This window comes from Suncus etruscus, chromosome 8 (genome assembly GCF_024139225.1).
Source record: "Suncus etruscus isolate mSunEtr1 chromosome 8, mSunEtr1.pri.cur, whole genome shotgun sequence".
In the NCBI taxonomy this organism is placed as follows: Eukaryota; Metazoa; Chordata; class Mammalia; order Eulipotyphla; family Soricidae; genus Suncus; species Suncus etruscus.
The window spans coordinates 15284993-15312570 of NC_064855.1; the positions used below are offsets into that span (position 1 = coordinate 15284993).

General features: G+C 51.7%; 3 protein-coding genes across 7 annotated transcripts in view; all 3 read right to left on the reverse strand.

The window, feature by feature from the left end:
• Positions 1-37: 37 nt before the first annotated feature.
• Positions 38-3757, reverse strand: TMEM25 (transmembrane protein 25). 5 transcript variants are annotated; one of them, XM_049778179.1, is made up of 9 exons: positions 3718-3757; positions 3180-3489; positions 2587-2898; positions 1838-2128; positions 1558-1686; positions 1348-1378; positions 1149-1270; positions 977-1063; positions 43-855 (listed from the first exon to the last, which is right to left on the reverse strand). In XM_049778179.1, exons 2-9 carry the CDS (start codon positions 3247-3249, stop codon positions 782-784), a joined length of 1116 nt encoding a protein of 371 aa, XP_049634136.1. In that variant the 5' UTR covers positions 3250-3489; positions 3718-3757; the 3' UTR covers positions 43-781. The 5 variants fall into 5 exon arrangements, with proteins under 5 accessions (XP_049634140.1, XP_049634139.1, XP_049634136.1 ...); XM_049778178.1 differs by having other exon boundaries at positions 3180-3724; XM_049778180.1 differs by having other exon boundaries at positions 44-855; positions 1149-1249; positions 3180-3724.
• A 594-nt stretch (positions 3758-4351) lies between these two features.
• TTC36 (tetratricopeptide repeat domain 36) lies at positions 4352-7122 on the reverse strand. Its single transcript, XM_049778192.1, has 3 exons — positions 6952-7122; positions 5783-5971; positions 4352-4662 (listed from the first exon to the last, which is right to left on the reverse strand). Exons 1-3 carry the CDS (start codon positions 7061-7063, stop codon positions 4400-4402), a joined length of 564 nt encoding a protein of 187 aa, XP_049634149.1. The 5' UTR covers positions 7064-7122; the 3' UTR covers positions 4352-4399.
• A 468-nt stretch (positions 7123-7590) lies between these two features.
• KMT2A (lysine methyltransferase 2A) overlaps positions 7591-27578 on the reverse strand; it is a 98653-nt gene continuing 78665 nt past the window's right edge. The window contains exons 25-36 of the mRNA XM_049778393.1: positions 26791-26951; positions 25927-26109; positions 21503-25742; positions 20579-20665; positions 18994-19058; positions 18398-18568; positions 16509-16583; positions 14335-14513; positions 14090-14193; positions 13632-13715; positions 12991-13120; positions 7591-12371 (exon numbers count right to left, since the gene is read on the reverse strand). Of these exons, the coding sequence (XP_049634350.1) occupies positions 12096-12371; positions 12991-13120; positions 13632-13715; positions 14090-14193; positions 14335-14513; positions 16509-16583; positions 18398-18568; positions 18994-19058; positions 20579-20665; positions 21503-25742; positions 25927-26109; positions 26791-26951 (5755 nt within the window). The 3' untranslated portion in view covers positions 7591-12095. The remainder of the gene's footprint in view (positions 12372-12990; positions 13121-13631; positions 13716-14089; positions 14194-14334; positions 14514-16508; positions 16584-18397; positions 18569-18993; positions 19059-20578; positions 20666-21502; positions 25743-25926; positions 26110-26790; positions 26952-27578) is intronic.

Here is a 27578-nt window from a genome sequence, read left to right on the forward strand (position 1 = left end):
GCAGCTTCCTGCTGATGGGACCCGAGGGCAGCCTAGGGGTTGCAGCCATGGCCTAGGTGACTTGGAAGTGGGCATTCACCTGATGGGCTCAGGTACTGAGTGCCAAAGGAAGGCTATACTTGGGAGAGTCATGGAGAGGAACCAGGGACCCTCATTCCACCCACTCCATGGAAGATGTGCTTAAAGTGCCAACAGTGTGAAATGCACACGGAGCTCCATGCTGTCCCCCAATGGCATCCAGATTGTGCCAAGGACAGGCACTAGCCACGGGGGGACCAGGCCAGCAGGGAGGGACAGGTAGCCAAGGTCCTGTGACACAGAGTGAGGTGGGCACCGAGGGGACAAGGGCATGGAAAGTGCAGCAAAGAATTGTGCTTGGCCTTGCCCCAGAGTTTCTTAGTGCAAAAAGGCGGTTTGGTTGTTTTAGCTGGGGGATTGGGGATTGGGGATTTCCCAGAGGAATCAAGCCTGCATAGCATGGGGAGGGACTTCCTGTCCCCAGAGCGCGACTAACTTGTGCTGAGGTGTGCTAAGTGTGGAGCCAGCCTGATCGGAGAACACCACCTGCCAAACACGGATGGCACCAGCTGGCCTCCAACCTGATGTTAGCAAGAGCAGGCGCTTAGGCCAGAGATACCTGTGACCCAGCGTGTCTCAGTGGGGTCGGGTCCTTGAGAGGTCCCACGTTGACACAGCCCCCAGCCAAGAAGGCCAGAGGAAGTGGGCCGTGACAACAGGGCCTGAAAGCAAGCCTGGAAGGGCATCCTGGGGCCAGCCAAGCTCACAGCCAGATCTCGTCACTGCTGACACTGGACACACGATAGATGTAGCCCAGCATGGGAAGGCGGATGAAACCTGTGTGGTTCGAGATGCCCTGGATGTCTCATAAGCCCCAGTTCCTTGGAGGCTGGGAGACCCCTCACCCCCTTGGGGTCTTGGGCACCAGCAGAGGGGTGCAGTAGTGTGTGGCTGGTACCTCGGCTGGTGAGGAGGCCGCCGTGCTCAGGCTCCTGAAGTTCGGGACAGCTGTGGGGGTCCATGGGCACTTGCTCGGTGGGTTTCCCTGTTGGATGGCAAAGTGGCTGGTGCCTAGGAAGGCCAGTGAAGGGGACCCTGAGGAGCCCTGCAAGGGGGGTAGGTGAGCATACCTCTGCAGTCAGACTTAAGGTCGTTGAGCTGCAGATTAGATGGGAGGGACATGTTCTCCCGCTGCAGGCGCACGTTGTTGAGTTTCAGATTGTTGGAGTCACTGCAGAGGCACAGAGCCCTGCTAGGAGGGGTGGGACACTCGACAACCAGCAGCACCCCCAGTCTCCACAGGCCCCTGCACTCAGCCCTGGGAATTACCTAGAGATCAGAGATGGGCGCCGAGAGGGGCCTGCGGAGACAGAGACCAGTCGTGTGTGTCTTCAATGTGTCTACCCTGGGCTCTGCCCCTTGTCCTTCCAAACCCTGAGCCCACAACACAAGCTGGGGCCCATTGCCTTTGTCTCCAGCTGGACAAACACATTCTGCCTCACTACTCCCAGGCTCCCTGCCCACCGTCTTTCCTCCTACCTTTAGTCTTCTCTTTCCTGCACACCAGGCAGGCCACCAACGTGCTGAAGCCCACGAGAGTGCCCAGGGCAAGCCCTCCAGCCAGGATGATGCCCAAGAGTGGCACTTCCACACGGGTGGCCAGCAGCCCTGCAGGGGGGTGCTGTGGTTAGACTCCCAGTGAGCAGTGTCTCCAACAGGGAGAGGTGCCAGATGCTGAAGACACGTGGTGATGTGACTCCACAAGGGCCATCAAGGCTGCCTGCCCGCCCGCCTGTGGCCCTGCTCTGGCCCAGCTCACCTGGGGCTGGAAGTGATGCACTGGTGACACCCACATCATTGCTGGCCACCACTGAGAGGTTGTGTGCCAGGCTGCGTAGCTGCAGTTGCACTGTGTGGTTGGTGAGCCACGGGTAGCTTTGGGCATCCAGCACCAGGAAGTTGGAAGTGTTGACAGTCACCGGTCCATCCTGGTCCATCCAGGTGACATTGGCAGGTGGGTTAGCACGTACCAGGGCAAAGAGGACCACCAGCAGGCCAGGGCCTTGAGCATCCTGGTAGTCGGCCCCGACCTGGGCAATCTCTGGCTTAACTGGACAGAGTAAGAGGCCGATGTGTCCTCACTCAGCCTCTCCTGATCCTGCCCTTTCCTCCCCAACCCAGACAGAAGAAACTAAAAGCCACTCTAGCTTCTGGACACGGGATGGACACGGGCTGCACAGGGCAGTGTGGTCAGAACTTCCTTGTGACCCGGGGTGGCACCAACCCTAAGTGACACCACCTGGATTCTACTCTAAAGTCTCCCAGGTATGCCAGGAGTGATCCCTGAGCACTGCTGGGCGTGCCTGCAAGTCTGGCTCTGCTACTTACTGAAATATGAGTCCCAAAAGCTCAACCTTTGTGCCTCAATGTCCCCATTTGTAAAAAAGCAATGACCTCAAGGAAAACAATGGTGGACATGCAGGGTGGGTGTGGGTAGATGTTTAAATGTGTGTTTGTCCCTGGGCCCCTTCCCAAAGACTCTGGGGTGCCCCTGCGGGGGGCACTCACATTGCACGTGGAGAATGACGGAGGCGTTGGCCACTCGCCCGCTGCCAGGGTCGTACAGGGAGCAGTTGAGCTCGCGCTGGGCCCTCTGGGCGGTGACTGTGAAGGTGCTGGTGCCCCCTGAGAAGGCCTCCCCGCCCACACTCAGCAGTCTGGAGGTCTTGGCCTCCTGCAGCTGTCCATCCAGGTACCAGGCCAGCCGCGGGGTGCCTGGGCCCCCTGCCACGCGGCAGGTGAAAGCATGGCGTTCATTCTCCCGAAGTGCCCGTTCCGCCCAGGCCTGACCATCAATTTGCGGAGCCAACTCCCCCCAACCTGGAACACAACAGGGGGTTCTGGAGGAGTTAGTAGTGGCTGAATAGTAGTGGAATGAGTGCCGGGCAGGTGGGCAACAGAAAGACAGACTACCCGGTTCTCTTACCAGGCCTTGGTGAACTGGGAGAGGTGGGTGAGGGGGAGCCTGGCTCTGGTGCCTGCTGGGTGGGTGGGTGGGAGTTGGTGGAGTTATGTCAAAGATGCAGGCAAGGAGTTATGTATGTCAAAGATGCAGGCACCAGAAGAACTTGGCCTGAGGGTGGGCAGGGGAGGGGGTGTACCTGAGCTCAGAAAGGCCAGCAGGAGCAGCGAGGGGTGTTGGAGGGCAGCAGGAGCTGGAGACAGAGCCATGGTAGTCCCGGGGCTGGGCCCCAGGCTACAGAGAAGGGGTTAGTCAGTTAGCTAGTTAAGTCAGCCAGGTGAGAGCAGGTTAGTTAGCCAGGTGAGAGCAAGCATGCAAGCCTGCCTCTCCCCAAACAGAATCAGCTGGGTCATGCATGACCCATGCATGATGCAGGCCGGCTACAGCTGGAATGTCCAGAGGCCCAAATGCACCAAATGGGCGTAGAACTGGGTCCATGAGGGACGAACCTACAAGCCAGCAAGCAGATGCATGAAAATAACCCGCAGCTGCGCATGCTCACACGGATCGTCCTCTCCCGGGTCCGTCTCTCTCCTGCCCCGTTTTGTTCAGCCTCCGCATCTCCTCCCCACGCTCCCTTTCCCATCCTCCCAATTGCTCGAGCGGGTAGGGGCTCGAAGAGGAGGCGGCCACCGAAGCGGGGGTGGCGGCGGACATGGCCCCGGGGGCCAGCTCACCTGGCTCCCTCCCGAGCGCTGCGGAGCAACTGCTCGTGTCTGAAGGCGTCCGTCAAACGGGCCGGACGGGGCCAATCAGCGCCCGGATCGCGCCTCTAGCCACGCCTCTCCCGCCAGAGAGAGGACCAATCAGCGCCCGGATCAGGCAGTAGCCACGCCCCCTAACAGGAGGCGAAGCCAATCAGCACCCGGAACGTTTCGCTAGTCACGCCCTTTGACTAGGGGAGGGACCAACCAGCGCCCGAATCGCGCCTCTAACCACGCCCTCCTGTCAGGAGACGAAGCCAATCAGCATCCGGATAGCGCCTCTAGCCACGCCCCTCTGGGTAGAAGGCGGGACCAATCAGCACCCAGATTGCACCGCTAGTCACGCCCCTCTGATCAGGGGCGGGGTCAATCAGCTCCCGGAGAGCGCCACTAGTCACGCCCCTCCTTCCAAAAGAGGGCCAATCAGCGCCCGGATTCACCGCTAGCCACGCCCCCTCCGGACAGGGGTCAGCCAGGTAGACTGGGCCAATCAGCGCCCGAATAGGACCGATAGCCACGCCCTTCCGGTAGGAGGCGAGGCCCGACACGCTGACCCCGGAAGAGGCGGAGAGCGCGCAGTAAGAGAGACCCAGAGAGACCCGGAAGTCGTCGGCCGGAGCGGGCAGCTTTATTATTGCTCGGCCGAGCCGCGGGCTCAGCGTCCGTTGCGGGGGCTGCGCAGCTGCCCCATCATGTCGGCCAGCATGCGGTTGCACAGCGCGGCGTAGGGGTTCAGCAGCACCAGCTGGCGCCGCGCGAACGGGCTGCCCAGCCGCGCGGCTTGCTCGAAGTCCCGGCGGGCGTCTTCGTCCCGGCCCTGCAGCCGCGCCAGGAGCCCGCGCTGCACGAAGCCCTGGCGGGCCGCACGACCCCGGCCGCGGCTCAGCGTCAGGGCGCGCTCCAGGTCCTCCAGGGCGCCTGCGGGACGGGGTCGGGGTCAGCGCGGAGCCCTGAGGCCCCCACCCGACCCCCTCCGTTTCCCCCCTGCCATGCATCAGGACGGTGGTTCGAATCCCATATGGTCCTCCTTGAGCCTGCCAGGAACGATTTCTGAGTGCAGAGCCAGGAGGAACCCCTGAGCACTGCTGGGTGTGACCCAAAACCCAACCCACTTCCCCCCAAAACAGAGGATCGAACCTGGATCAGTTGTCTGCAAGACAAGCAAGCGCTCTTCCCAGCTATATAATCTGGCTCTGGCCCCATAACAAATTTTCTTGGCTTAGAGGGGGCCAGAGAGACAGCACAGCAGTAGGTAGGGCTTTTGCCTTGCACGCAGCCAATTCAGGATGGACGGTGGTTCGAATCCCAGCGTCCTATATAGTCCCCCCAAGCCTGCCAGGAGCTATTTCTGAGCACAGAGCCAGGAGGAACCCCTGAGCGCTGCTGGGTGTGACCCAAAACCCAACCCACTTCCCCCAAAAACAGAATTTATGGGGCTGGAGAGATATATGCAGAAGGACGGTGGTTCAAATCCCATATGGACCCCCCTGAGCCTGCCAGGAGCGATTTCTGAGCGCAGAGACAGGAGGAACCCCTGAGCACTGCCGGGTGGGACCCCAAAACAAACAAAAAGAAATCACTGCTATAGGGCTCAGGGGACTTTATGGGATGCTGGGGATCGAACCTGGATCAGCTGTATGCAAGACAAGCAAGTGCTCTTCCCAGCTATATACTCTCTGGCTCTGGCCCCATAACAAATTTTCTTGGCTTAGGGGGTCCAGAGAGACAGCACAGCAGTAGGTAGGGCTTTTGCCTTGCACGCAGCCAATTCAGGATGGACGGTGGTTCGAATCCCAGCGTCCCATATAGTCCCCCCAAGCCTGCCAGGAGCTATTTCTGAGCACAGAGCCAGGAGGAACCCCTGAGCGCTGCTGGGTGTGACCCACAAACAAACAAAAAGTTTCCAAAGTTCCATAGCATGGCAGGGCTCGGAGGAGCTCATGGGAGACGCTAGCTATCCAACCTGAGTTGGCCATGTACAACACCAGCGCCCTCCCTGCTGCACACGCCGTGCATTGTTTTCTTGGATCCCTCTCACCTGCCACGTCTCCCTGGAGGCGCCGTGCCTGGGCTCGGTTGTTGTAGGCCGAGGCCCTCTCCGGCAGCAAGCTGATGGCCTGGCCAAACCTCTCCAGGGCTGTGCCGAAGTCCCCAGCCTCAGCGGCCTTCACACCCTGCAGCTCCAGAGCCTTGGACTGCTCCAGCTGGGCTTGAGGGAAAGTTCTGTCTGTGACACAAAGACGGGGATCCTGAGAGATAGCACAGCGGTAGGGCGTTTGCCTTGCACACAGCCAACCCAGGACAGATGGTGGTTCGACCCCGTGCCTGCTAGGAGCGATTTCTGAGAGCAGAGCCAGGAGTAACTCCTGAGCGCCAATGGGTATGACCCAAAAACAAAACAAAAAGGCAGGGGCATTGGAGTGAGAACCAAAGTCCCCCAAGAGCTCTGGAACCCTGACTGAAGTGCTTAAGTTACCAGGGCGAGGGGTCACAGTGGCTGAGTTCCTTCCAGTGGACAAGAAAGGGATCTATTCTGGTTCCCCTTTGCCAAGAGGATGAAGGTGCAACTTGTTTGCTTAAGATCGTACAGCCCCTCGGGCCGGGAAGGTGGCGCTAGAGGTAAGGTGTCTGCCTTGCAAGCGCTAGCATAGGACAGACAGTGGTTCGATCCCCCGGCGTCCCACATGGTCCCCCCAAGCCAGGGGCGATTTCTGAGCACATAGCCAGGAGTAACCCCTGAGGGTCAAATGGGTGTGGCCCAAAAACCTAAAAAAAAAAAAAAAAAAAAGATCGTACAGCCCCATAAGAGCGTGGCTTGGATTTGTGGCAATGACTTTCCAGCTCCTGAACCTGTCCCCATCATGCATCCCACATGAAGGCCACCATGATACACCCAGGCCATCACTTCACTTCCTGTATCCCTCATACATGCAAGTCATCAATTACATCCCTAACCCAAGGGATGATAAGTCCTAAGGCAAGATGTGCGACTTTTCCTCCCCATTCCTGCTCTGTAGCTCCAAGTTAAGCTTGAGTCCTGGGGTGAACTTAGGTGAAACCACTTCAGATGCAAGGCTAAATTGAAGCCTGGCTTGCTCTTGATGGGCTGTGGCCATTCCGGCTGGTGGAAGAAGGGGGTTCTCACACGACCAACTTCATGTATACCCTGGGGGAGGCCAGAACTAGTCTCCAAAGCCAAATACTCACCGTCATCTTCTGCCTCAGTGTCCTCCCCCAGCTCGATCCCATCAATATCTCCAAAGGGGCTGTTAGGATTGAAGATGGCCTGGAGCACTGCTTGATCATTTGGAGTCCCCATGGTGCCCAAACCTCAACAACCCCAAAGCTGACTGGAAAGGAGGGTGAGGACTGAGCTGTCAGCTGGAGAGGGAGGGATAGTTTTTGACCATCACCCATTCTCAGAACTCCAGCCAATGTCAACTCAAACTCTTTGGCAACCCCCTTTGGCCTGGGGTTAAAGAACCTGGCTGGGCAGCATATTCAAATATTTCTTAACCACCAACTCAGTCCTAAGAGAAACAGTGACTGAATCCAATTTTCATCCGTAAGGTGGAGGGAAGGTAGTGGGAAGGATCTTGGTCTCCCTGAAAGGTTTTCACTCGGTATGAGCAAACAGGAAGAGATGTGACAAGCTTGTTTGGCTACCCGCCCTAGATAAAGTGGGGGGAGGCAGAAGTATAGGACCCTTGTCTTCCCGACTGCGAAGGAGATAGTTTGAGGTTGGCACAGAGAAGAAAGCCAGGACTTTGGTCCGTTCAGTGAGGTCAGCAGCTGTCCCTTCCCTGCTGCCTCCACCCCAGCAACGCCAAAGGAAGCTCAGCCATGTGCAGCAATAAACTGGACATGTTTATTAATTAAACTATCACTTAAATAAAAAAAAGTGCATAGAAAATAAACATGTTTAAAAACTCCTTTGTTTTTACAACTATGTACACTTTGTACTTTTACATTCAGTCTTTCGTAGAGAGCTTTCAGCATTATTATTTTTGAATATTAAAGTATTTTCCTTCGTCCCTGTCACAGGGAGTTAACACTGATGGACTTTAGACACATTTTTTTTTTCCTTTTTTTTCTCTTTTTCTCTAACCAGAAGCTTGGAAGAACACAAGGAAAAAAAAAACAAAAACAAAAACTGAAAAGATCTGTTATACATGATAAAGTTGTCAAGAAATGCCTTATTTCTAGAAAAGAAGCTTGTCATCTGTTGAGCTTTTGAAACAATTATTCAACTACCTGTATTTGCTAAAGAGACTGTAAAAGTTCAATAAAAGAAACACCACAAGTCTATTTTCTTGGTTGAAAGACAGAACTAGAGTACCTCGGAACAAGATACCAGGAAAGCACAGAACACAATTTTCCCCTAAATGCAGGTGGTAACCCCAACATTCATAACCAAAAATAGAGAAACAAGGAGTACAGGTACTGACTGGCAACATTCACGGGCAGAAAAAAATCCAGGTGACCCCATTTCTGCATTTCGCTCTGGTCCTGGGAATGTGCTGCTGATTCCCGATCAGGTCCAGTTTCCTGTTTGGGGACCAGAGTCAGCCAGACTGATATTTTTCTGCCACTACTAGCAACTGTAACACAATCCTTATCTATAGTGTTAAGAGAATTAAAAGCCATGGACTGAACTAGGCTTTGTTACATGGTGCATTACTATATTAGTTCCTATATATATCATATTTATATTTATTTGAAAACCAAAACAAAAAAGTTGCAAGTTTTCAGAGTGTGAGACTTAACTAGTATTTGTATTCATGATTCGGCACAAAACCATCTGCTCAATAACCTTGTATTGCTTTAAAACTGAAGAAAATCAAACATAAAATTACACCCAGCCCTTTGCATGAACCCGCTTTTCCTTAAGAACAACAAAAACAACAAAAAAAACCTGCAAACTTGATCTCTATTAGAAAAGAATCCCAAATCGAACTTAAAAGAGTTAACATCTGACAAGGTTTTGACCTTAGTATTTTCAGATATTTGATTGAAGTCAGTCCTTTAGAAAGATACATTCATTAAAAGATTGTGTTTTGTTGTATTTTTTTTTTTTAAATCAAGGGAGCTGCATGGTGCCCACTGCGCTGGCCGGGGAGTGACAAGGGGTAAGGAGGGCGGGTGGGCTGAAGCCCAACAAAGGATCTGGTTGAAAATGTAGAGATAGCTGCCGGAGCTCCCCCTTCATTGTTATTGGCCTGGAAACCAGAGGGGCTGGCTGGAGGTGGTGAACTGTAACACAGGGGGACCAGGGGATCAAGTTCCGGCCAAAGGGTCAGCGCCATGCAGCCATCCTGGTCACGCAGTTGGCACTGGCTACCAGGAAATGCAGCCACAACAGGTCTAGCAGCAAAGCTCTAAGGGAGCTGGCCCACACTGGGAATCGGCCAGGTTTGCAGCTGTGACTCCTGAAGAGTTTGGGGATACCTCGTGGGGTCCTGGGGAATGACCCACGACAGTTCCTCAGTCTGCACTTTTGTGCGGAGAGTGCCTTGGTTACTGTCCACGCCGCGGAGCTGGCTGTTTCGGGGACAGAAAGCTATGCCACTTTGGCTTTTGCCTTCCCTCTGGTAAGGGACCCCTTGGCGGAGGCCCCGGGTGCTGGCAGATGTGATTTTGGCAATGGACTCAAGGCGGAGCTAGACGAGGATGCTGGGGTCACTTCTGTGGCTGCCGGGGAGCTCGAAGGCATCTGTGGCTGGCGGGAGAAGGCCTCTGTGGCTCCTCCCCAGCCTGAGGGTCTGGGTTTAGGGGAGAAAGAGGAGGGGGCTCACAGTACAGCATGGCCTAGCAGGGCAGTAACTAGGTCTATTTAGCTGAGTTTCCCCCCCCAACCCCCGACTGGCCTTTGGGTCGTTCTTGAGGTGATTTCATGACCCATCAGTGCATTAATCATCTCAGTAACAAATGCAGCTTAAGGTTCTTTCTTAAAAAAAAAAGAAAAAAGAAAAATAAAGGATTTACCAAAAAAAAAAACAAAACCAACAAAAAACAAGAAAACCAAAAACCTCACACAGTGCAATAATCAAGGAAACCAGACACGAGTGGGGCCTTGGGGCCATTGTGTCTTGTTCACGGGCGAGGAGGAAGGGAGGTGAGGTCTGGGTAGAGCGCTTTCCCGTCCCCTGCTGGCACTTCTCCACGAGGACAAGGAAATCTCTGCCGTCCTGGCCACAGTGCTGGGCTCCCTGTAGGACAGTGGGAACAGTGACAATGTGCCAGCAGAGCCACCAAAGTTCAGAAGGTGACGGAAGCACAGGGAGTCAAGGATGGAAGGCACGGCAGAGCCGGGCTGGGCGGAGTCGTATTGCTTCACTGACCTCCGAGGAAGGGAAGGGGCTACCCTGGCCCCACCAGGACGACCCAGCTCCGAGTGGCCCAGTGAGCGAACCATCTCGGGTCAGAGACACCTGCTTGATCGTGAGTGGTCAGACTGTGCTTCAGTTTCAACGGGCTGCCCCCAACCAGGGCTGGGATGGGGTCCGAGGACGTGGTGGACAGAGGGGACCGCGAACGAGGTGACCTATGAGGCAGATGGTGATGGACAATGTCAAGGTTGCCAGTGAACTTGGCTGCTAACTTGGAAGGAGGAAGGGAAGAAGAGAGAGATGGAGGAGGAGAGGAGAGAAAACTGCTGTGGCAAGATCCTAGCCAGCCTTGGAGGAGCTTCAGGACGGGAAGGAGGGCAGGCCCATGGGGCGGGGACCATCCTTCCCTGTGTATTGTAAGAGAGCAAACCCAGGAGACGTGTATGTCAACAGAGCACACACAGTGACACATCAAACAAGCACACCTTCCGGGGGAAGCTGGGCAGGAAAAAACCAGACTGTGTGTACGGCTGAATATTGTCTCTAACTTCATCCTATGAAAATAAAAAATTATTAAAAACCGATCTTCTTTTAAATTAGGATAATACCGCGGTTTTAAAAAATAGCCTCGTCATAAGTGCTTCTCCCTATGAAGTGCTTCTCATAGAAAAATATACAAAATATATTTACATTTATAAAACCTTAAATAGTAAACTGTAAACAGAACAGAGTAAGATCCGATGACTTAATTTAACAGGTTCGGGTCTTGTGGGAAGGAAGAGAAGGAACGGTCGACGCTGTCTCGGCCACATCCCAAGGAGCCATCGATCGGGCAGTGGCGTCACGTGATGTCCTTCATCTGTGGACTGTGGCAAGCTCCTCCACATGGGGTGCTTGGGTCCCCTAAGTTTCGGGCCTTGAAATCTGATTAGTGTTCTGCCTTCCACTGGGCACCACCACTTAAAAGTACGCCTTCCTATGTCTTACTGGGTGGGGACGTGGGTGGGGAGAGAGAAAGTTACCCTGTCCCAGGACTGGGGTCTGGGGAAATCTGGGGAAGTGGGGGGGGGTGTCAGGGAACATCCTGTGGGGATACTCTGGCTGTGGCATGATTCAAATACTACTTAAATAATCTTTTTTACTTCATCTACAAAAAAAAAATCATGCTACATCTATTTTTTGTAACGCTCGTGGAGCATAATGGAAAACGTCTCCAAATTGTCTGGTTATGGCCAGTAGGTCCTGTCCACTTCCCCGCGGGGGTGCTCAGAGGCTGAGGGCACGTTTGAGAGGTGTGGGTGCCACTCCTGACAGGAGGTCCCTCTCCCCTACCAACCAGAAGGAATGGGAAAGCAGGGTGATGGAGGGCGGGGAGACAAGGAAGTGGAGTGAAGAGAAGGAATGAGAGGAAGCGGCTCCTACGGTCACGAGGGAAAGTGGCTGAGATAAGGCTCATGGGGGTAACACGCCCACAGGCTCAATGTTTGGTAATTCATTGGCACAACCCCAAGACAGCCTGTTGACACCAAAGGTGCTAAGAAGTCTGTCTCCCACCAAAAGTGAGCTCTCAAGTGGGAGAATACTAGGGGACCCCCATCCCCCAGACCTGGTCTCTTTGCTCAACAGATGCCTGCAGGCTGGGTCCCGCCAGCCCTGTGCTTGGGGCTTTGCTGGACCCCTCACATACAGTGCTGGGGGGAGGGCCCAGGTGAGGAGACTTCCTCTCCCAGGATAACCACCCCTCACGAGGCTTCCCACCAAGAATCAATGGCCTTCCATCAAGGGGCCCTAGTGGAAAGCTGTCCTGAATCTTCTCTTCAAGACTCGTCTCTCTCTCTCTCTCCAGGATGGTGACCACATGTCCGATGTCAGGAAGGGACGTGAGGGAGCACAGCGGGCAGGAGGCCCTTCCACTGTCCCCACCAGATGTCCTGGAGCTCCCAGCTCCTGGCAAAGGCCTTCAGTGTTGCGCTGGGTGGCTCCGGGTCCGAGGACTAAACCACCGGGGAAAAAAGAGCAGCTTTAGTTTAGGAACTTCCGGCATTTCTTGGCGCCGCAGTTGCAGGGCAGCTTGTTGCTGGCATCCTCGATGGGGAACTTGTAGTCATAAGTGAGTTCCTCCCCACGGTAGATCTTGCGCATGGCAAAGATGACGATGTGCTTTTGCCCATCGATGTTAATGACTCGAGAGTAGCAGTTGGGCTCACAGGAGTGATTGATGAAGCGCGCAGCATTCCCATGCATGGTGGCATCCACGACCTCCGAGTCATCGATCCGAAACATGTAGCAGCCAATGCCCTACGGGCCAAAGGAAAGGGGCACATTTACTGCTGCTCCTGTCTGACGGGCACTGGCTACTTCTAGCAAAGCATCCAGAAAGAGCTCCCTCAGCCTTCAATATGTTCCCAATGTGAAAGCCCAGTGACGGGACTTTTCTGTACTTGCCACAGGATAGAGAAACCTAAAATCTGGTGCTCAGGCAACCATAGACCATGGGAGGTGGCTGAGACCAAACTCGGGCAGGTCATATGCAACGCAAACACCCTTCCAGCTGCACTATCACTACAGGTCTCTGAATTGAAATTTCTAAGGATGCATCATCAATTCTGGATAAATTAAAAAAAAAATAAAGCTTTAGAATCAAGAAAACAATTTCTCTTCTAATCTTGGGGTACTTAGAATTGATGGATCTTTCCCTTTTTTTGGGGGGAGGGGTACTAAACCTGGCATTACTCATGGCTTACATCTGGTTCTGCACTCAGGACTCACAGGACCATATAGGGATTATGGGGCTCAAACCCAGGTTGGCTGCATGGCCTCCCTTCACAAGTGCCCCCTTGCTGTCCTATTTCTCTTGCCTCTTCTGGCACTTTGCTATGAACAAGCCAAGCTGGAAGAAGGCACGGGTGAGACTCACCTTACTGTCGTAATACTTCTCTCGCTTGTCAGTCTGGATGGACCGGATGACATTGCCGGCATATTCGATCACCATCTCACCGGCATCAATGTTCCTTTTACAGAACAGTCCCCGGCCATGGATGGGAGACCTAGAAACGTGACAGAGGACCAATCAATGACAGATCTTACATGGAAGGTTCACTGTGTCAACACTGAATGAAATCTCACGGTTGACAGTTCACCGGTGTAGGATTTGGGTTCAAATATGTCAATTGTTCTAACAAGTGGCCCAGGATAAAGGATTTAGCCAGTTTGGCTCCGAGATGCGATATTTGATACATACTATAGTAAATTCCCTGGTTAACACAAGAGAGCTGGTACAGGGGCCGAACGATAGCACAGTGGCAGGGCGTTTGCCTTGCAAGTGGCTGACCAAGGGATAGACCTGGGTTCAGTTCCTGACATCCTATATGGATCCCCCAAGCGTGCCAGGAGCAATTTCTGAGTGCTGAACCAGGAGTAACCCCTGAGCACTGCTGGGTGTAGCCCAGGAAAAAAAAAGAGAGAGTGCTGGTACAATGAAAGCTCCAGCAGATGGCCCACTTTATCTTTGAAAAAGTTCAGTTGTGTTTTGCAACCCTAGATTTTTTTTAGCCATACCTGTACACACCGACTGCCTCTTTAGAAGTCTTTTTCAAGTGCCGGAAACGCATAGGCATTGGCAGATCCATACTGGTAGCCCTCCTAAGGAGACATGACTCAGGATCAGTTAGATGCCCTCAGGAAATGATCAGTCCTGCACCCAAGGGCTCTCAATTAGATGACTCTGATCAGCACCTCATAAAACCCGGCCTCCTTTACTGAAAAAGCACTTGTGGGCCATGATCAGACCAATGACTGGAGGCAGGGATGTGTGTGGTATGTAGTGGTGTAGGGAAGTGATGATCACTCGAATTTCTTCTCTGTAACATATTCCTTTCTTTGCCAGCCACCAACTCCTACTTCCACCAATCAAGTTTCATTATCTTAATGTTATCTAAGCTATACCACACACAGCCTCGAGGGCTGGGGCAGAGAAAATAAGGGAGTTCTCTTTAAACCTCTGCACTGAGCCTTACCGAGCTGACTTCAACTGAACCTCCTCTTCCTCCTCATCATTGGGGTTGTACTCAGGGGGCTGCCGGTGTTTAGAAGCCAGGAAGTTAAACATATCAAATGCTGACTTCCTGGAGCCAAAAGATGAAGAGTATATTCAGAGAAAGGCTTGACGAGAAACACTGAAGGAGGGCTTTACTGGAAATCTCAAAGGACATGTGAGAAAATATCTTGCAAAGATAATCAAATTAGACCCCATACAAGCAACTTGCCTCAGGTGGACTTCGGCCCTGGCTGAGCCGTGAGGGTTGAGGGGGGGTTCATTGGCCTCCTCCGGTTTGTGGAAGCGGAATTTGTAATTCCTACAGTGCTTGGCACCAGAGAGCTGCTCAACCAGGAACACAACAGCATCGTGGAGAATCCCCAACATCCTCAAACCATTCACACCTGCAGGGGCAGAGATACCAGAGTAGTGAGGAGCATGGTGATCTGAAGAGATGCCTCTAATGTAAGGAACTTGCACTGGGGCACAATGGAGGACATGGGTTTAGCAATGTGGAAAACACAAATTAAAACAAATCAGCAAATTCTGGACACTTCTGAGTACCATACGCCCCATAGAAGTTCTGCACTTCACTTTCTGCTCTTAGGTACTACACAGGGTAGGTGTGCGCAGCATAATTTAAGCTAAGTAAACTGAGGCATGGAGAACTAAACTGCCACATCTATGGCCACAGAACCACATGACGGGATTCGAATCTTGGATTATGTACTCTGACCCCGATCCCACTGGCGTGAAATTTGCATGTACATGTACATGAATATGCATATACAGGGGGATCTGTATGGACACGAAGAGATCTGGGTGTACACGTATGTACATATGAGAGAATCTACATGAACATGTGATGTAAGTGAATGTATGTAAAGGAGAGATCTGTGTGTAAATGTCCAAATACCCCTCTGCCTTCCATGGTCACCACGAACGATGGGCAGCACTCTCACTAGATTGTGATGCTCACATACTAGGTTGAAGTGCTCCTATAAGATGCACTCTGTTGTGGTGTGTGTGTTCTAAACAACAGTCTGAGACTTGGTGAGAGGGTATGATCTATATCGTGTGTGCGCGCATGTGCTATAAACAGTAGAGCCGAACCCCAGGGACTGTTCTTGGTGTACATGGGCAGCACTTTGTGGTATACCTGCAGCCTTACACTTGCCAACCTGCTCTTCTGCCATTCAGTAATGGGTCCTGATGCCACTGTTTTATTTAACTCCTGTCGAGCCTCCAGCAGTGTGGGGACTGGGGCCCATCTGGTGCCTGGTATCCATCCTAAGGCCATGAACAGGCTGGCCTGTATAATTCCCTTTTTGCCTGGAGAGAATAAAGTCCCAGGTTCTGCAAACTCCTGTTTGTAGAGGCAGCTCTCTAATGAGAAAACATGCCAGCACCCCAACATATAACTTGCTTGTGTTCCAGTGAATGTATGGAGGAATCCTCTTCGGAGATTTCACTCAGTCGCATGCCCAAATCTCTTACTATTTTCTAACTACACTGGATATGTCTATTAGCACAAAAGGCTGCTGAGGAACTAACTGGCTCTGCTCATGGGAAGGAGGGATACAGATATAAGCTTTCCAGGCACTAGCAAGTAGTTAATTTACTTCACATTTTAGGTCAAGGGCATCATCTCATTATATTATCTTTGAGAAATTACTAATAAATAAAAAAATAAATGTTTTGTTAATATAGAAAATTCAAAAAATAGGTGTTGGCCGAGGAAGAGGAACCTTGGGTAGAGTCAGCTCAATGTGCCCAGGTGGGATGTCTGGCACTGTATGGTCCCTTGAGGACTGCCAAGAACCTTGAGGACAACACTGGGAGTAGCTTCTGAGTCCTGTCTCAAAAATCATGGAGGTTGGGGCCAGAGAGATAGCATGGAGGTAGGGTGTTTGCCTTGCATGCAGAATGGTGGTTCAAATCCTGGCATCCCATATGGTCCTTTGAGCCTGCCAGGAGCGATTTCTGAGCACACAGCCAGGAGGAACCCCTGAGCGCTGCCAGATGTGACCCAAAAACCAAAATTAAAAAAAAAATCATGGGGCCAGCAAGGTGGCACTAGAGGTAAGGTGTCTGCCTTGCAAATGCTAGCCAAGGAAGGACCGAGGTTTGATTCCCCGGACCATATGGGTATGGTCCCCCCAAGCCAGGGGCAATTTCTGAGTGCTTAGCCAAGAGTAACCTCTGAGCATCAAACGGGTGTGGCTCGAAAAACCAAAAAAAAAAAATCATGGAGGTCAAAAATAAAAGGAAAGAAAGAAAAATATTAAATATATTATTTGGGGGATGGAGGGAGGGTGAATAGACTCAAGACTATAGCATAGATCATGGGACTACCAGAATATTTTGAGAGGGGAGAAGACGGACACATCTAGCCATACCTGCAAAGGAAAGCTGCTTCAGGCGGGCATTGGACCGAGCTTCCTGGACTTTATCTGTGAGTGACTTCCAGGCATCTGAGGGAAGAAAACACTCATGAGATATCTCTCAATGCCAACAGTCCCTGACCCCTGCTGCCCAAGGATTTCTCCAACTAGGGAGTTTTGTGTTCTTCATATACTTGTTTTATGTCATCTGGGCTAGAATCTTCAGTCAATTCCATCTGTTCTCCCTGTCCACTCAGACATTAAGCATGCCCATTCTCTGTGCCTGGACTTTCCTACTGAGACTGGGCCAGGGGACAAGCTTCTCATCAGCAACCAACCATTCACCATGGTTTCTCTGACTGCATCAGTCTCACAGGATAGGAAGCAACCACACTGAGCTTCCTGATGTTCTTTCTGCTTTCCAGAATGCGAAGGCTATGTAGTCTGGTACTGCAGACTCTTCCCTCCCAAACTGGAGGCTGGCCATTAGCTAATGTTCTCTTCGCTGCTTGGATGGGGGTTTCAGGTAGGGTTACATGATATTACTATAGCCAGTGAAAGTTTAGGCTTTTAGGTCATACCAGTGGTACTTAGAACTTAGTACCGGTGGTTCAGGAGACCATACAAAATACCTGGACTCAAACGGAGGTCTGCCAAGTGCAAGGCTACTTACTGTCCTATAGTTCCAGCCCCTAGTGTGTATCTTTTGTTTTGGAACACACTCAGCAATGCCCAGGGAACCACATAGGATGAAGGGCATAGAACCTGGGTTTGTCATGTGTAAGGGTAACACCATTCCCTTACTGGTTCCTACTGTATCTTTCATAATGGGCTTAAATATCTTCATTAAGGTGGAGGGTGGGGTCATTTCCTCTCTGCTAAGCTCCATCTCAACTCATTTTTTGTATTTGATTTCTCTGTGATTCCTAAGCATGTAATATTAAAAAAAAATAAACTTGAAAAAAAGTATCTTCATTAAAAGCCTACCCATTCTTCTCTGCTTAAACCCCCATTCCTCTCTATATAACCCAACTGTTGTTATCTCCTGTAACAGAATCCCATCCTCCTCATTTTCATGGGTTTTTGCAAAATAATCCTGACTGGCGTACAGAGAGATTCCTTTCTTCACTATCCCTTTATTTGGTTTGTTTGTTTGTTTGTTTGGGCCACACCTGGCGGTGCTCAGGGGTTACTCCTGGCTGTCTGCTCAGAAATAGCTCCTGGCAGGCACGGGGGACCATATGAGATACCGGGATTCGAACCAACCACCTTTGGTCCTGGATCGGCTGCTTGCAAGGCAAACGCCGCTGTGCTATCTCTCCGGGCCCTCTTCACTATCCCTTACACTACCTAGCGACCATGCCTTGGGCTTTCCATGGCTCACAAACACCCTAAGCTAGGGATACAAAGATATGAATAAGGAAAGAGAATTCGTTGTAATCCAGTAACTCATGGCTAAAGTGCTTGTCATATAGGCTTGTCACTTGAGGCAGTGAAGTTGCACCCCACCCCTCAAACAGAAAGGGAAGGGAAAGAGGGAAGAAAAGTTCCCTGTAGAACAGGGTCTCAAACTCGTGGCCTGTGGGCCATTTGCGGCCCTCCCTAGGAAAGCCTCACAAAAGCCCTTTGCACTATTTTCCTGGGACTATGTGTGGCATCTTAAAGAAATCATCGGTGTCATGAGCTAGGCACATGATACGTCATATATACAATGCCTCTACACAGGATCTAGTACAAGACAAAAACCCTGTGGTGATTGGGCTTACTTCCAGCACATTGTTCAAGGAACATTCCCAATTGTGCTGGGGGACCAGGGTGCAACAGACACAAAACCCAGGGTTCCTGTATGCAAGTCCTTTGCACTAGCTCTCCGGCCCTGGGCCAACCTGACAGAATCTCCTCACCTTCGATACTTTCTGCACAAATCTGAAAACCATCATCACTTGAAATTTCAAACACGAGCCCTTTCTTGGGCTTTTTCTCTGCGATGCTTTCCTTCCGCTTCTGCTCTTGCTGGAGCCAAAGCATCAAAGGAGAGCTAAACTGACTTTCTTCTTCCTCCACAGGTTTAGGTTCTATGAGGGAGAAAGCAAAGAGGGTCAGAACCATTGTAGTAGTTTTCAATAGGCCTGACTCACCGTCTAGATGGAATCATTATTTCCATATGCTGGTAACAAAACTGCAGCCGGGAGAGATAGCCTTGTATGAGTGGTTCTTGGCACTCTTTAGTGACTTAAAATAAGAGGCCAAAGCAAGGTCTGAAGAATGTTTTATGGGCTCTGCACCTTCAGGGGACAGATTATCAGGGAACAGAGCCAGTGGCTCTCCCAGCACAGAAAAGCTTGGAGGCTCATATAGATGTATTGAGTTTCAGGCTATTACTCAGGCCAGTCAAGTCTTAAAAGCAAGGAATGCTTATTTATAAAATGTTTAATCTGAAATCAAGTGATTTTATTGCTGGCTTTGAAATTCTGGTTGTAACCTGTGGCCACCCACTTACCTGCACTTTCTGGCTCACTTGGTGGATTCTGTGTGGCCTGACTCTCAGGAAGAACAGCTGCTTGCCTAAAAAAACAAAACAAAACCAACCAAGAGGCATAACATCAGGTAATTCTTCAATTCTAAGACGAAATCATCCATACTGTGCCTGCAGCTATGTCAGTTACATTAAACACGAAGGTACAAGCCAGCAGGACAGCACACTGCCTCCTCAGGTCTCCCCAGTCATGTGTCCCCTTAGAGTTCTCTCCAACACTTAGACTCCTCCCAAAAATATCATAATAACTTCCTGCTGGCAGATGGTGTCCTTGACATTTTTCTCTTGAGTATTAGAAAACATGAGAGGTATCCAGAAGTAACTGAAGTGAGCATTTACACTCAAGCCAACAGCAAACCCCAGGGCTGGAGCATCATCACCAGCTTCTGCAGTCAAAGTACTCTCTGAGGGGACCAGAGATAGCAGCAGATAGGGTGCTTGCTTTGTACATAGGTGACCTGGATTTTAATCTCGGCATACCATATGGTCCCCTAAGGGCCACCAGAAGTAATTGCTGAGTACAAAGCCAGAAATAACCTGAGCATCACTGGGTGTGACCCTTCCAAAAAAGATCTCTTGGGTCATTTTTAATTTTTTTTAATCCATAAAGTATACTGAAATGGGGACAGAGAGATGATAATATAGTGGGGGAAGGTATTTGCCTTACAAAACCAATGGCCCCCCCACCAAGAAGTATACTAAAATCTTTTCAGGTTTTTATTTTTTATTTTTGGCCAGAACCAGTGACGCTCAGGGGTTATTCCTGGCTCTGTGCTCATAATTACTTCTGGCAGGCTAAGGGGACCATATGGGATGCTAGGATTGAACCCGAGTCTGCTGTATGCAAGGCAAACACCCTAGTCCCAAGAATAAAAGTATTTAGAATTGAGGTCGGACCAATAGCACAGCAATAAGGCATTTACCTTACATGTGGTCAACACAGGACGGACCCCAGTTCGAATCCCAGCATCCTATATGGTCCCCTGAGCCTCCCAGGAGAGACTTCTGAGCGCAGAGCCAGGAATAACTCCTGAGCACCACTGCTGGGTGTAACCCCCTCAAAATTATTTAGAATTATTTTTCCCTCCACCAGCATGGATTACTTTCATTAAAAACACATTGAGGGGCCGGGTGGTGGCGCTGGAGGTAAGGTGCCTGCCTTGCCTGCGCTAGCCTAGGACGGACCGCGGTTCGATCCCCCGGCGACCCATATGGTCCCCCAAGAAGCCAGGAGCAACTTCTGAGCACATAGCCAGGAGTAACCCCTGAGCGTCACAGGGTGTGGCCCAAAAACCAAAAAAAAAACAAAAACAAAAACAAAACAAAACACATTGATATGGCTGGAACGAAAGCACAGTCATAAGGGTGCTTGCTTTACATGTGGATGACGTTGGTTTCATCCCTATGTACCCCAAGTACTACTAGGAATGATTCTGGTGTGCAAAGGCAGAATAAGCCCTGACCCCCATAGAATGTGGTTAAAAAAGAAAAAACCAAACAGGCAACAAAGATCACAATGGCGTCATCTAAGAGGCCCAACTCTGCTCACCCTGCAGGCTGCCCACTGGCCATTGGGGATGCCTGCTCCGTGCCCGCTGGATCCTGCTGTTGCTGCTCTGTTTCTGGCCCTGGAGTCCTGGAACAAAACCATTTGCATAGACCATTTCAATAAAAGCCACTGGGGACTGTGCTGTCCAAACAAGAGAAGCTAAGAACCACTTGTCTGAGCTTGGGTAATGAACCTGCAGTGAGTGATATGGATTCAAGGTCGGAGCTAACTGGGGTAAAGTATAAGAAATCTTCTGGAACACCAGCAACAAATTTTCTGTCTGATGGTTGCTTGCTTATTTATTTATTTATTTATTTATTTATTTATTTATTTATTTATTTATTGCTTTTTGGGGGGCCACACCCGGCGGTGCTCAGGGGTTACTCCTGGCTGTCTGCTCAGAAATAGCTCCTGGCAGGCACGGGGGACCATATGGGACACCGGGATTCGAACCAACCACCTTTGGTCCTGGATCGGTTGCTTGCAAGGCAAACACTGCTGTGCTATCTCTCTGGGCCCTGATGGTTGCTTCTTGAGCACAGATACACAGACATGCTTGTGGGGAGTGTTCAGGTATATCCCTTGTCAGAGTGAATCTGAACAAGATTTCCCTAAGGAGCTACACTAGGTGACCTAGGCCTCCAGACAGGAATCATCATGGCTCGACACCCCAAGTCTCTGAGAGAGGAGACACAAGGACAGTGGGCATTCTGTCATCAGAGCAGAATGATCACAGATGTGTCCCATCTCAGGGAAAAACTATCCACGGGCAGATAATTTATAAGGCACCATGGTGAGAAGGGAAGAGTCCCAAGTTATGTGACTGGACAGGTGGGTCCTTCTCAAGACTCCCCCCTCTCAATGGCCTTGAGGCCAACTGGCTAGGCCCAAAGACATGGTGGGGTTCCCCACAGGGCCTCTTACCCTGGGCCTGAGGTCTCAGCCATGGGCCCCGAGTCCTGGTCTGGAATGTGTGCTTCAGTAGAGCTGGGTCGCGCATGGGAAACTCTGTGCTTCTTGCCATTCCCTCGTTCCAAAGGCTGCTGAATCCGTTTGTTTTTTGGTTTGGGTTTAGTGGGACCTGGCCCTGAGGGGCTTGCTGAAGCTGACGGCTGCCCAGAGGAGGGCGGTGAGCCCCCGGGAGAGGCTAAGCTGGTGTGCATAGTTGAAAGGGGTGCCTTGCTCTGTTCGAGCCCCAGACTGTTAGGAGCTTCTCCGGGTGGGGAGAAGCTGGTTCCATGGGTCCCGGGTGCCGACTCGTGGTCCCGCTGGGAGGACAGCAGCCCAGTCTTGCTGGCCAGGAGCTGGGTGCCATGCCGCAGTGAATAGTGCTCCTCTGTGTCTGCCGGAGGGGACGCAGCAGTCAGACCTGGCGGCTGGGTGGAGGGGAGCACACAGATGCTTGGGGCGGCAGTCATGGCAGCATTCGGAGGAGTTTGAGCTGTGCCCAGCTGGGGGAATATTCCTGAACTTGGTGGCAAAGCCACGGGCTGCTCCTGCATGCCCAGGCTCTGCTGGCTGGCTTTTATTAAGAGATTGCTGATGGAACCAATGTCAGGGCTGCCCAGCATCCTGGGGTTGGCTAAGGAGGCGTGGCTGGGAACTGATGTGCTACTTGTCGGGGTGGTTGTAGTTTGCATGGACACGACATTCAGGACGGAGGAACCAGAGGCCAAGCTAGAGCCAGACCCCGACGTGAGGTGGCTGGTCTCTGAGCTTATGGTGGACGTGCCAGCTGCTGGGGCTGGGGCTCCTCCCACGCTCTGGGGCAACAGGGGTGCCTGTTCAAAGTACATGACGCCAGATTTAGACCTTTTGATGATGTTGGGGACGGTTCGGTGAGAAGAAGCATTAAGTGAGCCCAAATCTAAGAGACTGGGGTGATTTGAGAGCTGGGAGGGGGTGAAGTTGATAAGTGTCATGTTGGGAACCACCTCGGACGGGGCAATACTGGGCGGGGTACTAGAGGGAGCAAGTTTTTTATTCTTCCGGGTCTGCAGGCGCGATATAGGTCTTTTCTTGAGTCCAGAGGATGGAGTGGCTACCGTGGTACTGAGGTCTGTCCTCTGGCTGGCTTCTGAAACCAAGAGCTGGGGGTCTGGAGGAGGCTGCACCCCGATCAGCAGACCTGAGGGTGGGCTGCTGATGGTGGGCGGGAAGCTACTTTGAGTAGATGCAGGGAAGGAGTGTAAGTGCTGGTGATGCGGCATGGGGAGCAGTCCTTTGCTGGCTGGGGGGAACAGAGACTGAGAGGCCGGCAAGCTTGCGGTGAGTCCTGTGGTAAGGGCGAGCCCACTGCCCATGGGCCCTAGGACGGAAGGACTGGTCTCCATCACAGTGGGTGCAGAGCTCACAGAAGAGGTCAACTGTATTTTTTGGGTGACTCCGTTCGGAAGCGTTTGGAGGACATAAAGTGGCTGCATATTCTGGTTGACCACAATGAGCTTCTCTGTGGCGGTCTTCAGGTGGGGTGGAGTGGTCTGGACGGCTGCGTTTGAAATCTGAGACGGGCCAGGGCTATCAGTAGAATTGGGCACATATTTCTGGTTCTGAATGGGAACAGAAGGAGAAACAGGTACCTGCAGGCCCGGCGTGCTACTGTTCCGTGTTAAATCCTGATTGGTGCCGTGGCCTGGCTCCACTGACCCACAAGAGGGGCTGGCGATGTGGTCTGTGTCCATGTGTCCTGGAATAAAATGGTCCGGAGTCATGTGGCCTTCGGGGCCTGGGTCCACTCCCGGGCTCAGCAGCGCCGAGTCTCCTTCCGAAGAGGTGACCGTCTTCTCCGGCATGGCGACTCGCTTATCACCCGAGTCTGTGATGACGGCTAGTCGGTTGGGGTTCTGGCTTGGGACAGTGGGGCTCCGGGTGGTCAGAACAGAAAGATCAGATGGCAGCTCAAGCGGTAACTCAAACTGCTCCTCAGCCGAGATGGACGAGGAGACGCTGCTGTCCACGGGTTCAGCGGGAGGCAGCTGCTGAGAGAAGACCTCGAAGAGACCCATGTCCTTTTCCCGGTTGCTGTCGAGACCCAGGCCTTCGCCGAGATTCAGGAGTTCCGAAGAGGAAGACTCGGGGCTCTCTCCCAAAGCCTGCATGGACGGTGTATTCTTGAGGACAAAGTCCATGATGTCGGAGGGGAGGATGTTCCCGCAGTCGTCACTGTTGTTGTTGTCAGAGTCGGATTTCAAGAGCTCGGTGTTATAAGTGTCCAAGAGGGCTTTGTCAGCGGGGGTGCTCGTGTGGACTCGGCGGCTGGACTCCAACGAACTGAGCTGCGCTTCCAGGGCGTCCTGGCCCTGGGCCTTTACCCTACTGGCCGAATGGCAGTTGTCCATCTTGGGCTCAGTTTTGTGGCCCACAGCAACCTTGATGGCATGCTCCTTCTCACCCACCTCCTCAGGCCTCTCCATCTTCAAGCTCTCTGTCCCATTCTCTTTCCCATTTCGCTTTGGAACCTGGTTGCTTTTCCTTGTGGTGGCCGTGATGCTTGTGTCGCTCTCGGTTCCATCATCTACCCCGTCCAACTGGGAGATCTTGGGCAGGTCGCACTGTTCTTCCTCCCGGAACAGGCTGTGTGAAGCCAGCCGGTCCTCTGTTCCTGCAGCAATGACGGTCCTGGTGAAATTGTAATAGTATAAGTCGTCTTCGTCCGATGTACTCAAGTCATCAGCGCCATCCACTTGGCCTTCAGCAGACCGCTTGCCCCGCTTCTTCCCTGTGGAGCTGCTGTAGAAGGGAATGTCTTCTTCCCCGTAGGACCGGACTCCGTAGAGTGGTGTGAGCCCGAAGAACATGTTGGAGCGGGCCCGGGCGCTGCGGCGTGGGTAGCGTCTCTTGAAGGCTCCGTCCTCCTGTGCCTTTGGGCCGTCAGGCAGCAGCAGGCCTCGGTCCTGCCCGGGCAGACTCTGATAGTTGTTACTCTGAGAATCCTGCGGAGAGCTGTTGTTGGGGCTGGGCTGGGCCACAGGCCCATCTCTTGGGCTCTCAGAGGCTGTGACTGCATCAGGTGGGGACACTGACTCCATCTGCAAAGGGGAATCAGGGCTGCCTTCTTTAAAAGCATTCTTGGACTGATTCTCGCTTTCCATTTTCAGAGGTGTCAGTGTGACCTTGACAGTCCGCTTCCGAGACGCCGGTGATTCCTTCGCCAGTCCTTCTGCTTGCATGGACAGACCTTTGGGGACTCCGGGATGAGAAAGGACTTTGTCCCCAAGCTTATCAGAGGAAACATTATTACATGGCCGGGGCCCCATGAACTCGGGAGCCAAAACCTCATTGGCAAACTCCGGCTTGAGATTTCCTTCTTCGTTGGCTGTCACCTGACCGGGTTCTAGAAAAGCCTGCATGGAATGCTTCTCTTTAAAGATCTCCTTACAGCCCTTCTTTCCCTTTAGCCTCCTATCTCTGGAATTGGAACCCCCATGTTCATTTATGATGGACGGTCGACTGCTCGTAGTGGGCAGCTTAAAGGCTTTTACTTCACTCTCTTCGTCGGGAAGGATTTTTGTGGGTTGATTTGGATCTGGCTGTGACTCTCGGTCATTCTTTTGCCCTCTCAAGTGAAGCGGTGGGAAGGAGAGTGCCTCTTTCGATGCAAATGATGCTGAAGAGAGTTCAGGGAAAGTGCCCATCTTGCTGGCATTTACTTCTCCGACTGTGGAGTTGTGTGGGGCCAGTCTTGGAATGCCAGAGTAGACCAGGCCATGAGTAGCTCCTTCTAAATTCTTGGAACCCGGAATTTTTGTCTTCTCTCCTTTCAAAGAGGAGCTCTTGGATGCAGAGTCAGAAGCACTGGAATGCTTCAGATCTGATGCTGAAGACCCATCCAAGTGACTAACCTTGGTGCCCACAGTTCCCGCTGTCCTCTGCAGACTAGAAAAGGTGGGAATGCTCTGCCCTAAGCTGGTGCTTGAATTCAGCGGCCCTACAGCCTGCTCGGTGGCTTTGGCACTTGACTCGAGATCTGCAATGGTTCCGACGGAGGAAACACAGTCCCTTGCGTGAGAAATCCCTGTTCTCATTGGGGACATTATTCGGAGTTTAGACCGCTGGGGTGACAAGGAAGAAGTACTGTGACGCCTGGAGCCGATGCTTCGAAGTCCAGAGGAGAGTAAAGGATCCCCCACTGTGACGATTTCATGAGTAGTCGGGGTAGGATTTCCTAGATCGGAGAGAAAAAGCCACACAGTTCATCAATGACAACAGCAAATGGGGCCTCTGCTGGTTAGTGACTTAAGGATATCAACATTTCTGCCTAGTGGAATCATTGGGAGAAAAATGGCTGGGAAATAACTCATCACTGAATGGACCTTCTTGGGTTAGAGAGGGTGAGTAAAACCCTTTACCTGCAGAAGGTAGAGGCCGGCAGCCAGGGGATCTCTGTGTTGGAGAGTAACCAGGCGTTCGAATCCTGGAGGTTTTTGGGATGACGTGGTAGTAATAGGAGCCAGAGGTCTGGGAATGAGGTCGGTCTGGTGATGAGAGACTCAGGAGATCAGCTGTGTTCTGACTTTCTTTAGAGGATATTTCTACAGGAGGAAGTGAAGACTCAACCAAAAGTATCTAGCAAAAGTATCAGGCCACAAGGCCAGAGCCAAAGGACAATAATAGGGGGGGTTGAGCCCCTTGCACATAGCCAACCCAGTTTCGATCCCAGGCAACCCATAAGGTCCCCCGTAAGTTTGCCATGAGGGGGATCATGAGAAGAGTGATCCCTGATCACAATGCAAAGAGTGAGCTCTGAATACTGTCTGGTGTGACCCAAAACCAAAATGAAAATAAGAACTGAAGTATCAAACAAATGAACCCGTCAATATGAAGCATGTGGAACTAGAAACAAAAAAGACGGGCCCAGGGAGATAGCACAACGGCGTTTGCCTTGCAAGCAGCCGATCCAGAACCAAAAGGTGGTTGGTTCTAATCCCGGTGTCCCATATGGTCCCCCGTGCCTGCCAGGAGCTATTTCTGAGCAGAGAGCCAGGAGTAACCCCTGAGCACCACCGGGTGTGGCCCAAAAAAACCAAAAAAAAAAAAAAAAAAAAGAAACAAAAAAGACCCCTCTGAGGAACATCTCACCCATCAAGCAGTTGGTGCACCCTGGAACTAAATTCCTGTCCTACAAAAAAAGACCCCTCTGAGGAACATCCCACCCTCAAACGGTCGGTACTCCCTAGAACTAAATTCCTGCCCCACTCAGCTCAGACACTTACCAGCCAGGGCTGTCGGGCTGTGGGCGATGGTCCTATTCTCGTCGTGCTCCACCGTACGGTTGATATCAGGTTCCAGCGCTGGGGGACGGCACTCCACAATCTTGCAAGTGTACACGCAGCGTTTGCGGGCATCTGTGGTACTCCAGTACACCCTGGAACACCTGGAAAACGGTGTCCCATAAGAGCAAGCATCAAGAAGAGACAAACCCACCCAGGCCTCTGCTCGGCCTTAGCACTGGCCTCCATTTAGAGAATAAAGCTCTTGATGGAAATTTTTATGGCAGATTTCCTTTGTGACAATTGCCTAAGCTTATCAAGTCTGTTTTTTCCCTAGTCTCTCAGAAACAACAGAGGTCTATTTTAAAATGTTACTGTAAGTAGACGGCAACATTAAAATGCCCTATAACACGGAGGAAAAAAAAATCCTAAGACCAGCTCCAAGAAATAGTCACTGGTACTCAGAAGAGGCTGTGGCCCTGCAGTGTGAGGAGTGAATAAACCTGAGCTATTTTCCTTTGGGAGAAAAGTCCCAAAAGAGGAGGTAAACAAAACTGCTACAAATTAATTAGCTCAATGTCTTTACTTCTTAAACAGGGGGCCAGTTCACTGTCCCTCAGACCATTGGAGGGTCTGACTATAGTAAAAACAAAATTTATGAACGAATTCTTATGCACACTGCATATATCTTATTTTGCAATGAAGAAACAAAACAGATACAAATACAATATGTGGCCTGCGGACCATAGTTTGAGGACCACTGCGAGCTACCAGCTAGCTAAATGTGGTAT

Excerpts from the sequence above, each read along its gene's own strand:
- TMEM25 (XM_049778179.1), bottom strand. The coding sequence starts at position 3,249 with ATGGCTCTGTCTCCAGCTCCTGCTGCCCTCCAACACCCCTCGCTGCTC. Across the intron at positions 1,687-1,837 it reads TGCATCACTTCCAGCCCCAG|GGCTGCTGGCCACCCGTGTG; the intron begins GTGAGCTGGGCC and ends ACCCCCCTGCAG. Across the intron at positions 1,379-1,557 it reads CAGGAAAGAGAAGACTAAAG|GCCCCTCTCGGCGCCCATCT; the intron begins GTAGGAGGAAAG and ends CTGTCTCCGCAG.
- TTC36 (XM_049778192.1), bottom strand. The coding sequence starts at position 7,063 with ATGGGGACTCCAAATGATCAAGCAGTGCTCCAGGCCATCTTCAATCCT. Across the intron at positions 5,972-6,951 it reads CACTGAGGCAGAAGATGACG|ACAGAACTTTCCCTCAAGCC; the intron begins GTGAGTATTTGG and ends TTTGTGTCACAG. Across the intron at positions 4,663-5,782 it reads CCTCCAGGGAGACGTGGCAG|GCGCCCTGGAGGACCTGGAG; the intron begins GTGAGAGGGATC and ends CCCGTCCCGCAG.